The sequence below is a fragment of the Podarcis muralis genome, chromosome 10 (assembly GCF_964188315.1).
Source record: "Podarcis muralis chromosome 10, rPodMur119.hap1.1, whole genome shotgun sequence".
NCBI classification, from domain to species: domain Eukaryota; kingdom Metazoa; phylum Chordata; class Lepidosauria; order Squamata; family Lacertidae; genus Podarcis; species Podarcis muralis.
This window is the reverse complement of record NC_135664.1, coordinates 69,156,330-69,168,719: the sequence shown is the minus strand read 5'-3', so window position 1 is coordinate 69,168,719 and position 12,390 is coordinate 69,156,330. Positions and strand designations below refer to the sequence as shown.

Genomic DNA, 12,390 nt, shown 5'->3' with positions numbered 1-12,390 from the left:
TTTTTTCTTGCGATTAGCTGCAGGAAGAGTCTTAGCTCAGTGGCAGAGGGTTTGCCTTGCAATCAGAAAGTCCTGGGTGCCATCCCTGACATCTTCAGGTGGGACTGGGAAAGACGTCTGCCTGAAACCCTGGACAGCTGCTGCCAGTCAGTGTAGACTTCACCCGCAAAGGCACACTCTTCCATTCTCTCCCTAGACAGGCGGATGCCAACCAGATAGAATAAGCCCTGTTTCTTCTTCCTCTTCCAGGAGACCACCACATTGTCCAGCTCCAGCTCAAATCCAAGGAAACAGGGATGACTTTTGCCAGCACCAGTTTCGTCTTCTACAATTGCAGCGTCCACAACTCGTAAGTTTGCGGTTTAACCACCAGTCCCTCTCCCCGGCAAACTCTGGGAAGCGTAGATCTTTCTGCACACCCTCCAACCTTCCAGCTCATCCTCATCCCTGAGCCGGGTGCTGGCAGCACTGGCAAAGGAAATAGGGACATTCTGGGATCAAATCAGAAGCCAGGATGGCGTTCGTAATTCTGGAACTGTGCCTGGGAAATAGGGGCACATGGAGGGTATGCTTTTGGGGGACTAGGGGTGTCTCCTAATAACTCTCAGCACCCATAACGAAACACGGCTCCCAGGATTCTTTGGGGAAATGATCCTGCTTTAAACGCATATCAGGTGGTCCCCTCTTTATACAAACGTAAGGTAAAGGGACCCCTGCCCATTAGGTCCAGTCGTGGCCGACTCTGGGGTTGTGGCGCTCATCTTGCTTTATTGGCCGAGGGAGCCGGCGTACAGATTCCGGGTCATGTGGCCAGCAGGACTAAGCCGCTTCTGGTGAACCAGAGCAGCACACGGAAACGCCGTTTACCTTCCTGCCGGAGCGGTACCTATTTATCTACTTGCACTTTGACGTGCTTTCGAACTGCTAGGTTGGCAGGAGCAGGGACTGAACAACGGGAGCTCACCCCGTTGCGGGGATTCGAACCGCTAACCTTCTGATTGGCAAGTCCTAGGCTCTGTGGTTTAACCCACAGTGCAATTCACATGTGCCGGGAGATCTAGCGTTCCCATGGCATGCACCCACCGTATCTTTAGCATCCCAGATTTTTGCACCACCCTTTTCCGCGACAGGTGCTCTATCACAGACTTCCTCGCCCTCAAAGTGTGCTCTAGCTGCACCAGGAAGAGATATTTGCATCAGTTTGGCAATTCGCAAGCGACGCCAAATCCTATTTCCCCGTCTCTGCCACTTTGACAAACAGCAGCGCAGGTGGAATTGGAAGGGGGGGGGGGGGAGAAGGGGGAGGTGGTTGGAAACCCGACTTCAGCTACCCAGAGATGTTGGCGTTTAAATATTTATGGCGTGTTTTGCTTTCCGACTTGACAAACTATAATACACTATCCATTTTTAATTTGATTTATCAGAGCAGGAGCTTGTTATCAATTTAAAGAACAGCCGAGTCTTCGGTGGATTGAAGCAGAGACAGATTTCACCAGCAGGAGAGGGAGGTGGAGTGTTTGCATGGGGGATACAGACGGAATAGGAATAACCCAGGGAGTTCCCTAGCCTTTTTCTTTCTTTCTTATTTTTTTTACAAAAAGAAAAATGTGTACACAGCAATTATGAGATATTTGCTTTTGTGTCTAGGCTTACATTTGCAGCGAGGAAGGGAAGTAGGGAGTTCATACGACAAGGACAGGGCAGAAAGATTGTGGATGCTGGGGTCTGGTCCTAGCAGTGCCCTCTAGTTTCTGAGCCTCTGTCATGGCCAGGCTTCCTTTGAGGGTTAAAACCCTGAACACTGAAATTCTCAGCGATCCAGTTTTGATCCAACTGAGCTGTCATTACTGCATTGCAGGGGGTTAGACTAGATGTCCCATGGGGTCCCTCCCAGTCTGAAAATTATTTGAGAAATTTTGGCTGGATTCATCTGCTGTATGCAATGCTTTATAGCCTACAGCTATGCTATGTGACTCGGAAACTACAACTAATCTAGAATGAGGCAGCTAGGCTGGGGACTGGGAGTGGCCACCGAGACCATATAACACCGGTCCTGAAAGATCTACATTGGCTCCCAGTACGTTTCCGGGCACAATTCAAAGTGTTGGTCTGACCTTGAAAGCCCTAAACAGCCTCGACCCTGTATAACTGAAGGAGTGTCTCCGTCCCCATCATTCAGCCTGGACACTGAGGTCCAGCTCCAAGGGCCTTCTGGCGGTTCCCTCCCTGCGAGAAGTGAGGTTACAGGGAACCAGGCAGAGGGCCTTCTCGGTGGTGGCACCCACCATGTGGAACACCCTCCCATCAGATGTCAAGGAAATAAACAACTATCTGACTTTTAGAAGAAGGCAGCTCTATATCGGGAAATTTTTAATGTCTGATGTTTTACAGTTTTTATATATATGCTGTAAACCACCCAGCAGTTGCATAATATTACCCCTCAGTTAGATTGCTGAAATGCATTGTACATGGGGCTGCCTTTGAAGATGACTTGGAAGCTGCAGCTACTGCAGAACTCAGTGGCCAGATTACTGAATAGGGCAGGATGGTCTAAACATTTAAAAAAAACCCAGTCTTCGCTACCAATTGGATTATTGGCTCAATTCAAAGTGCTGCTTTTAACCTTTAAAGACTTACTCAGCTCAGGACCCCAATATCTTGCAGTCCTCATCTGAAGCCCTTCTCTATGTTCCCCCTCTGAAGGAACATGAGGATGGGGCCTTTTCGGTGGTGGCTCCCCTTTCATGGAATGCTCCGCCCACAAAGGTGTGCCTGGCATCATCCTTGTCTGTGTCCAGGCTTGAGGCAGAAACATTTTTATTCTCCTAGGCTTCTGGTCCTCATCGAGGACAGGACTTAAGTATATTTGTGGCCTCTTCTGCTGCTCGTCTTTTCAACGGCATGGGTTAAGTGGGGTCTGCCCCTTTTATGAGCCAGTGTGGTGTCGTGGTTAGACTGCAGATTAGGACCCAGGAAAGACCTGGGTTCGAATCTCTACTCACTCAGGAAGCTCACTGGGTCACCCTGGGCTAGACACTGCCACTCGGCCACCTTACCTACCTCACAGGGCTGTTGTGGGTAGTTATGAGGTGGGGGAGAGCTTTGAGCTCCTTGGAGAAAAAGGTGGACAACAAATAATTTATATATTTTTAATGATAATTTCAGTTTCCTCTTTTATTCTTGTACTTACACTGGGCATTAATGTTTGTTTCAAGCCACCTTGAGTCACTTTTGTGAAAAAGCAGCAAATAAATATTCATGCTAATAATAATAATAATAATAATAATAATAATAATAATAATAATAATAATGTAGTAAATAGTAAGTACAATTTTCTTTGCTCCCCTCCGCATTGTGTGGTTGTTTTCCCTGTGCCTTCTTTAAATGTCCAGATCATATTTTGCATTTGAAGTCTATCAATTTCCTTCTCCTCTTCTCCCTTCTGCCCAGGTGCCTGTCTTGCGTGGAGAGCCCTTACCGGTGCCACTGGTGCAAATACCGCCATGTCTGTACTCACGAACCCCTCAACTGCCACTTCTTGGAAGGACGAGTCAAGGTTCCTGAGGTAGGAATGCCCTGTGGGATGTTTGCCAGGGTCTGCCATCTTGCCTTTAAGGGGAATGGGTGGGGAGGAGAGTTTTAGAAACTTGTTGGCTTCATCTGAGAAAGTTCCAGGCTGGGGAGAGGGGTGGCCAAGGAGAGGGCCTTTTCTGTGGTAGCCCCTAAGTTGTGGAATTTTCTTCACATAAGGCTTGTCTGGCTTCTTCCCTGCCCGGCTTCCAGGCCATCTGTTATGGCTGCTTTAGCTGGGAAGGTTGGGGAAGACCCCAAAACAAATTGTGGAGGAGATACGGAGAGGAGAGAGTGGGACAAGTCTCATTGTGCAAGCAGAAGTCATTCCATCGTTATTTGGTGGAATACTGCCATTGTTCTTGAAGTGTGAGAAAGCTTTAAAGGTAAAGGGACCCCTGACCATTAGGTCCAGTCGTGACCGACTCTGGGGTTGCAGCGCTCATCTCGCTTTATTGGCCGAGGGAGCCGGCGTACAGCTTCCGGGTTGTGACCAGCATGACTAAGCCGCTTCTGGTGAACCAGAGCAGCGCACGGGAACGGCGTTTACCTTCCCGCCAGAGCGGTACCTATTTATCTACTTGCACTTTGACGTGCTTTCGAACTGCTAGGTTAGCAGGAGCAGGGACCGAGCAACAGAAGCTCACCCCGTCGCGGGGATTCAAACCACCGACCTTCTGATCAGCAAGTCCTAGGCTCTGTGGTTTAACCCACAGCGCCACATGCATTTCTGTAAAGAAAGCTTTACAGGTGTATAATGGCACCTCAAAAACGGTCCGTAGCATTATTTCTCAGACCTGGAGCAGATTTGGAACATAATGGTACAGCATCCCAAAGCTTCTTGTATATAGTATCTTCAATAACAGTTGCCCCCTAATGGACCAGTTGGAGACAAGTCTTTTTTTGTAAAAGATCGGATTAGTCCATTTTCACTCGTTCACCTGATTAATATCCAAATCGGCATCGCTCACACAAAGCGCAGACGTTGGAAAGGCCTGTCCGCGTCTTGTTCAAAACTTCAGCTTGGCAATAAAGCAAGAATATTTACGCCTCCGGCGTTGAGCTCAATCAAAACAGGCTGACAATATGGTGGGATGATTTGTAACCGGGATACTTCACTCTGACGTATAATTTCCCTTTGAGACGGAGGCTTGGGAGAATTGAGCCCTGCTGGTTTACAACACACTTGGCAACTCCAATGAATTGTTGGAAAGGAAAGGTGGTGTTCGAGAGGACAAAGACAGAACCATTCTTAGGACTGGGATATTTATTCAGAAGCAGAGAAGAAGTGGAGCAATGGGTTGTTAATAGAGAGATCATGCCAACTTACGCAGTCCCTAAGATTTGAAAGGGGAAAAAATGCAACAAAAGGCCTACATTCCTTCTTGTGGTTGTCAACATATCAGAAGGCAAGGATGGCAGACCTGTGACCACGCAGATGATGTTGGACCTCCATAAGAATGTCAGGAGAGCCTGTAGCATCAGGCCAGCGACCCATCTAGTCCAGCACCCTGTTCTCTAACTGGCCAACCAAATAGCTGTGGAAAACCAGCAAGCAGAATTCAAGTAAGAGTGCATAGTTAAACTATGGAACTCCCTCCCACTAGATGACCACCAGGCTAGATGGCTTTAAGAGAGGATTGGACAGATTCTTGGAGGAGAAGCCTGTTGATAGCTGCTAGCAACGATGGCTAGGCTCTGTCTCCATGTTCAGAGGCAGCGATGCTTCTGAATACCAGTTGCGTGGTGAGTTCCTGCCCCCCCCCAGTGGAAATAATGACACATGACACAATTATTAAGGTTAATGGGCTAAATAAGGCCACAACTTTATTGGTTACAGGTGATGAGCGGTATTGGCTTAGGTCCTAACAGACTATATCCGGCTTCAGCCCATCTGCTAGAAGTCCGGGAAGGGTTAACCACCAGTAGGGGGAGTCCTGCTGATGCACATCAACTAGGAACTCCCCTGGGGTCACCGCTAGGGGGCGTGCCTTAGGCCCTCACCTCACCAGGCTTCGGACAGGGCCACGCCCCCTGGAATCCTTTATCGGACTACCCTTCAATATGTGGGGCAGGTGATGGCGCTACCTCCCCTCATCCATCTACAGAGCAATACCAATGCCTAACCGCCAATACCCAGAAAGTTGTGACAATTTGCTACGAGGTAGGTGAAAACCAAGTGGCTGGTGTCAATTTGCCAAGTGGAAAAATTCCTACCAGGCCCCTCAACGGCGAACAACCAAGGTCCGTAGCAAGGTCAAGGAACAGAAACCTTAAAGGGCAGGAGGGTGGGAGAAACCGGAACTGGCAGATGGGAAAAGAGGGAGATCCCCGGCCGCACTGTCTTAAATATGGCAGGCCACGCCCCCAGAGCCAGCTGATTGGCTGGCCAGGGGGTGATGCGGCTGGGGATTCCCCCAATCACGCAGGGGCTGGGGCTGTGCAGCCCGCAACCCCACCTCCTCTGCAGGGCGGAAGTGGCTTTACCAGAAACCCCAGGAGGGGAGAGTTGCTCTTGTGCTCGGATCCTGCGTACGGGTTTCCCATAGGCATTTCGTTGGCCACTGTGAGAACAGGATGCTGGACTAGAAGCGCCATTGGCCTGATCCTGCAGGTTCTTCTCAAGTTCTTATGTTCTGATTTGGCCCTTGTGGCAGCGAGAAAGACCTCTTTCTCCCACCGAAACCTCTCCCCTTGCTACTTTCAACGATTCCTTCCTAGCACTGCAACCCTCCTGTATCGCTGGCACCGGCCGCATGCCGTAAGCTAGCCCGGTTTGAATGGATGGGATGAAGAAGCAAGCCTCTGTTGCTTGCGCTTCTTTTGCCGTGCGAGAGATGAACAGTATCTTGTTCAGGACTCTGAAAAGGATTTCAGCTTTGTATGAGTAGGAACCAAGTGGGTGGCGCAGGCCAGCAGCGGGAGATGGGGGGGGGCGGGTTGGCGGATTGCAATAAGGCGGGCGGTAAGCAGAGAATAAAAGCTTGGAATGTGTAAAAAGAGCAGCTCCAGATAACAAATCTGTTAGGTCCTGGGCTTAAAAGGTTCTTAATCATCTAATTACCTTGAAGGAGTTTTTCATCTTTTTTCGTGCGTAGCTGTTTTCAGGTGGTTGCTCATTCCACCCACCCGCCAAAAAGAAAAGGGGAGGGAGAGGGGAAGAAGAAGAAGAAGAAGAAGAAGAAGAAGAAGAAGAAGAAGAAGAAGAAGAAGAAGAAGAAATAATATCTTGTTTGCTGCAAGTATTTCGTGCCAGCTCATTCATGCTTTGGGACACAAAAGAATGAGGGCTTCAAATATTAATTCATCCCAGGGTTTGGCAGATCCCACGGCTGTGCCTTTTCCCCGGAACAGCTGCTGCATGTTAGCAGGCCTTTAAGAGACCCTTCAGGTTCAAACGCGCTGATTTCCTTTGTCCCTTTCCCTCCACTTAAGAAGCGAGATTTGCCGCCCCTCTTGGGTCTCCGGAATGGATGCTCTCCAGATGGAGAAAGGAGGGTTCGTAACAGGTGCGAGAAGAACGAGCCGGGGAGCAGGCCTTGGGCAGCCAAGCAGAGGTTGCCCTGCAAAGCTGCCCAGAGAGAGGAGAAAGACTAAAGAGCAATAGATAAATAAGAACGTCAGAAGAGCTTCCTGGATCAGGCCCATCCTGCGCTCACAGTGGCCAACCGGGTGCCTCAATGGCAAACAGGATCTGAGCACAACAGCAGCACTCTCCAACATTTATCCAATGAATATAGGGACATCCTAGTTCATCATCAGCATCATTTATTATCTATACACCACCCATTAATGTGGGAATGTTCAGGGATGCAGGAGAGGATCTATTGTCTGATTATAGCCTTTCCAACTTGTGTTAACAAGTTCACAGTTTAGCAGAGTAACATTCCAATTTTTTTTTTAATTTTTTTTATTTTTATTTTTTAATTTTATTAAGAAAAGATACACGGTTTACATTATATTACAAATATATACATACAAAAAAAGAATTCCATCAAAAAACAAGAAAAAAAAAGAAGAAACTAAGGATTCCATCAAGGTAAAAGGAGTTCCATCAAACGGACAAAGAATAAAGAAAGAAGAAAAGATATAAAGGTAAAAAGAGTAAAAGGAAAAAAAAGAAAAAAGAAAAGACAAAAGACGCAGATACAGTTAACAGAACTTCCGTCCAGCTCGGTCTTGGAGTTACCAATTCTTATATTAATTCTACAGTTTTAATACAGCAAATATACATCAATGATTTCAGCTATCGTCTACTGATAAATTATTTATTCCCTGGGTATTTTCAAAATAAATTAGAAATTTATTCCATTCGTCTCTAAATTTACTTGAGTTGTTTTGTCTTATTTTTTGTGTTAATCTCGCTAGTTCAATATATTGATATAGCCTCAATTGCCACTCTCCTATAGCAGGTAAGTCAGAGGTTTTCCATTTTTGTGCTATTTGGATCCTCGCCGCAGCCATGGCATATTGGAAAAAAGTTTGGTCTATTTTCTTTATTTCTTTGCCAATCAGCCCTAAGAGAAACAGCTCGGGGGTTTTTGGGATGTTATATTTCAAAAAAATTTTCATTTCGTCATGAATTTGTTTCCAAAATTCTTTTATTACATCACAAGTCCACCAAATGTGGAAAAAGGTCCCGACCTTATCTCTGCATCTCCAGCAAGTGTTGTCAACAGTTTTATACATTTTTCCTAACTTTGCTGGGGTCAGGTACCAACGGTATACCATTTTCTCTAAATTTTCCCGCAGGGCTACACAAGCTGTAAATTTTACACCTTTCGTCCAGAGTGTTTGCCATTTGTTATAATCTATGTTATGACCAAGGTCTTTCTCCCATTTTACCATAACCCCCTTCACCCGCTCTTCCTTGGTGTCCCATTCCAATAATTGTTTATACATTTTTGAGAGGAGTTTATCATTACTTTCCAGAATTTCAACCTGAAACCTCGATTTTTTTTTCATTCATGCCCAGTCTCTTATGCTCACCCCATAAGGCGTTAATCTGGTGAAAGTGGAACCATTCTTTTATTCTGTCTTTCAGTTCCTCATAAGGCTTCACCCTCCATCCTGTTTCTGTCTTTTCCAGAATATCCTCATACGTGCATTTTTCATCTGCCATATTTATTTTTTTTATTTTAATGATGTTAGTTGGGGAGAGCCACCATGGAGTACCTTTCTCGATCAGTTTTTTATACCTCTTCCACACTTCCAATAATGGGCCTCTGATTATATGGTTAGAAAATCCTCTGTGGACCTCCCCTTTCTCTTGCCATAGGTAGGCGTGCCACCCGAATCTTATATTGAAGCCCTCCAAATCCAAGAGGTCTGAATTTCTGAGGGTGGCCCATTCCTTTATCCAGCAGATACAGGCTGCTTCATAGTATAACCTAATATTTGGGACTGCAAATCCGCACCTTTCTCTCGAATCTGTTAGATATTTCAACTTTACTCTGGCCCTCTTCCCCTGCCAAATAAACTTGGTCAGGGTTTTTTGCCAGTTCTTAAGGAGGGAGGTGCCTTTAATTATCGGGATATTTTGAAAGAGGAATAATAATTTCGGGAGGATGCACATCTTAATGGCTGACATCCTCCCTGTCCATGAAAGTTTTAATCTGTACCAGGTATCTAAGTCCTTTTTAATGTCCTGCCACACCTTACTATAATTGTCCTCAACCAGGTTTATATTTTTAGGTGAGAGCCAAATTCCCAGATACTTTACTTTATTCACAGCTTTAATGCCAGTCTTTTCTTCCAGTTGAATTTTCTCCTGTTCAGTCATGTTCTTTATTAGGATTTTTGTTTTCTTCCTGTTTAATCTGAAACCGGACAGCCTACCAAAATCCTCCAAAAGTTCAACCACTCTGCTTGCACTATCCACTGGGTTCTCCACAGACAGAACCAGATCATCAGCATAGGCTTTAAGCTTGAATTCTTTGCTCCCAATTTTTATCCCCCTCACATTCACTGCCTCCCTTATTCTATTTGCAATTACTTCTAAAACCATTATGAATAACAGGGGGGACAGAGGGCAACCCTGCCTTGTACCCTTCTTAATCTTAAATGGTTTCATCAGATTATCATTTATAATCAGCCTGGCCTGTTGTTCTGAGTATATTGCCCTGATACCTTTCAAATAAGGACCTTCAATGCCTGCTTTTCCCAAGCATTGTAATAAGAATTCCCATGAAACATTATCAAAGGCCTTTTCGGCATCTATAAAGATTAGTGCTGCAGAGACATCTATTCTCATATCTAGGTATTCAATGATGTTTAATATGTGGCGGACATTTTCTTTCTGGTGTCTGTTTGGGAGAAAGCCCACTTGATCTTTGTGTATATACTTCATTAAGAGCTTCTTAAGTCTACTGGCCATAATGTCCGCAAAGATCTTATAATCGCTGTTAAGCAAAGAGATTGGCCTGTAGTTTTTTATATCTGTTTTTTCTTTCTCTGTTTTTGGGATCAAAGTTATATAAGCCTCCTTCCACGAGGCCGGGATCTTCCCCCCCTGAAAGATGTTATTGATCACGTCTTTTAAAACCGGGGCTAGATATTCTTCTAATGTTTTATAGTATTTTGCGGACAGGCCGTCCGGCCCGGGGGCTTTCCCGGTCTTCATTCTGCTAATGGCTTCCTTGATCTCATTTACTGTGATCTCCTTGTTCAGTTGTATTCTGTCCTCTTCTAGTATGTATTTCTTTTCGTTTTGTTCCAAATAATTCTTAATCTCTACACTGTTTTCCCCTCCTTTTTCGTATAGCTTTTCAAAGAATTGGGTGAACCTATTTTCTATTTCCTCTGGGTCTTCTATGATATTATCCTCCCATATTATTTTATTTATCATGTTTTGTTTCTTTCTTTTCCTTAACTGCCAGGCAAGTAACTTCCCCATTTTATTTGCCGACTCAAAATACCTTTGCTTTGTAAATTTAATTTTCCATTCTATCTCTTGATTTAGTATTGCTGAGTATTGAGATTGTAACACCTTAGAGGCTCGATTAGCGGCGTCATCTGTTGGGTTCTTAATTAATTTTTCCTCATAATTTCTCAATTGAGAGAGGATCTCCTCTTTCTTACATTCCAATTTTTAAACGCACAGCGGATGTGTTTGCTCAGGCTCACTAAAGCCTCTATAATAACAGTTCTGGTATTTCCCCCTTATTCCCTCATAAAAGATAAGACACGACACAGTCTTCTATAAAACTATGAAAAGAGTTTACTCACACATCATTCTGTTCACATTTGGATCCCAGAAGGCAGACTTAGCTTAGGAAAGTAACATATACCTAGAAACTATCTCATAAGAAGACAGTCCTTTGTCCTCTCTTGGCTGGAGGCAAGAGAGCATCTTTGGCTAAGCAGATGTTGCTTCTTCGATGCATGTAGTCAAAGAGACTACAACCGGCAAGTAGGACCCAAGCACAATAGCATACCCCACTCCTGCGGTTTCCAGAAACGGGGGTTCAGAAGCGTTGCTGGGAGAAAAGGGTGCTAGGCGAGATGGACCATTGGCCTGATCGAGCAGGATCTTTATGGCAAAAGAAGACGACAACCTAGATCAGGGCTCAGCAACTTACTGCACCTCGGGCCAGTGTCTCCAGCGCCGATTGCACTGTGGGCCGGCGGGTGGGGGAGCTCATGCCCATACGCATGCGCACACACGATTTCCGGTGCACTTCCGGGTCGGTGGAGCACCGGAAATAGCTTGTGCACATGTGCACTGGCCTCCTCCGACCCAAATGTGCACCAGAAATAACGCTTGTGCATGCAGAAATAATGCAAGCGCACAAGCTATTTCTGGTGCTCCTCTGATTTGGAAGTGGGCAACCGTGCAACGCAGCGCCGGTAAGAGTGGGTGGCGGTGGAGGTTGCCGTGGGCTGGATAAACAAATCCCTCAGGCCTTATCAGGCCCGCGGGCCTTAGTTTGGGGACCCCTGAGCTAGATCTTGGGTTGGAGAGTAAGAGGGGAGGGCATCCTCTGGCTTTTGCTCACAGTCGCTTCTCGTCAGCACTAAAAAATAAACAAAGGAAATAAAACCGGTTTTATGGGGAGGAGTCCCTGACAGCCCCCTTAACTAGGATGGAGCCTGTCGGAGCCACCAGCAGTCCAATACTCAATTATTCTGTTGTTATCTACAGACGTTTATGCCTTCCATAAATCCCCCAGGCAGCACTTCTTTTCCTCAGTTACCTTTTAAGGTTATGGGCATTCTCCTTCTCCATTATTACTTCTGTGCCAATAAATATGTACGTCATCCATCAAGCTAATGGCGCCGTAAACTTTTAGGAAATGCAGATAAAATATATGGTGCGTTAAAGGATCCTCTGACCGGCTGGAGCCTCTCCTGGGCTGCTTCTGTTACACAAGGGAAGGGTGTGACTTTTGAGGCGATGGCAGAGTTGGTAAGGGTGGAGGGAAAGAGAGAGAAAAAGAGAGAGAGATGTGGCGAGGCTGGACAAAAGATACAAAGGAAATTTACAGGGCTTGAAGCCCTCCCTGTGTTATCACTGACCTGATTCCTCTTTTATGGCCTAATAAGATCTCTTTAGTCCCCTTCCCCTGCTCCGTGGCATAAAATATAAATATGATTTTATGACCGTGGAAATTAGTAGTGTAATAATGTAAACACAGTGCGAGCTGTAAATCAGGAGCTATGCGCGGCGCATGGCATGCTTATTACCGCCTCTTGCTTTCCCCGGCATATTAGTTTGCAGCTTCTTGTGGCTTCTTTTCGCAAGAAACAAAAACAAACGCAGGCAACGCCAGGATGCATTTGTTGCTCGCAGTCAGAGACGCGTTGCAGTGTAAGGAAAAG

The 12,390-nt window shown here is 45.8% G+C and overlaps 1 protein-coding gene across 1 annotated transcript in view; it reads left to right on the top strand.

Moving 5' to 3' along the window:
* PLXNA4 (plexin A4) overlaps nucleotides 1-12,390 on the top strand; it is a 598,107-nt gene that overhangs the window by 455,526 nt on the left and 130,191 nt on the right. Inside the window, exons 8-9 of the mRNA XM_077935356.1 lie at nucleotides 250-349; nucleotides 3,451-3,565. Coding sequence (XP_077791482.1) covers nucleotides 250-349; nucleotides 3,451-3,565 — 215 coding nt within the window. The remainder of the gene's footprint in view (nucleotides 1-249; nucleotides 350-3,450; nucleotides 3,566-12,390) is intronic.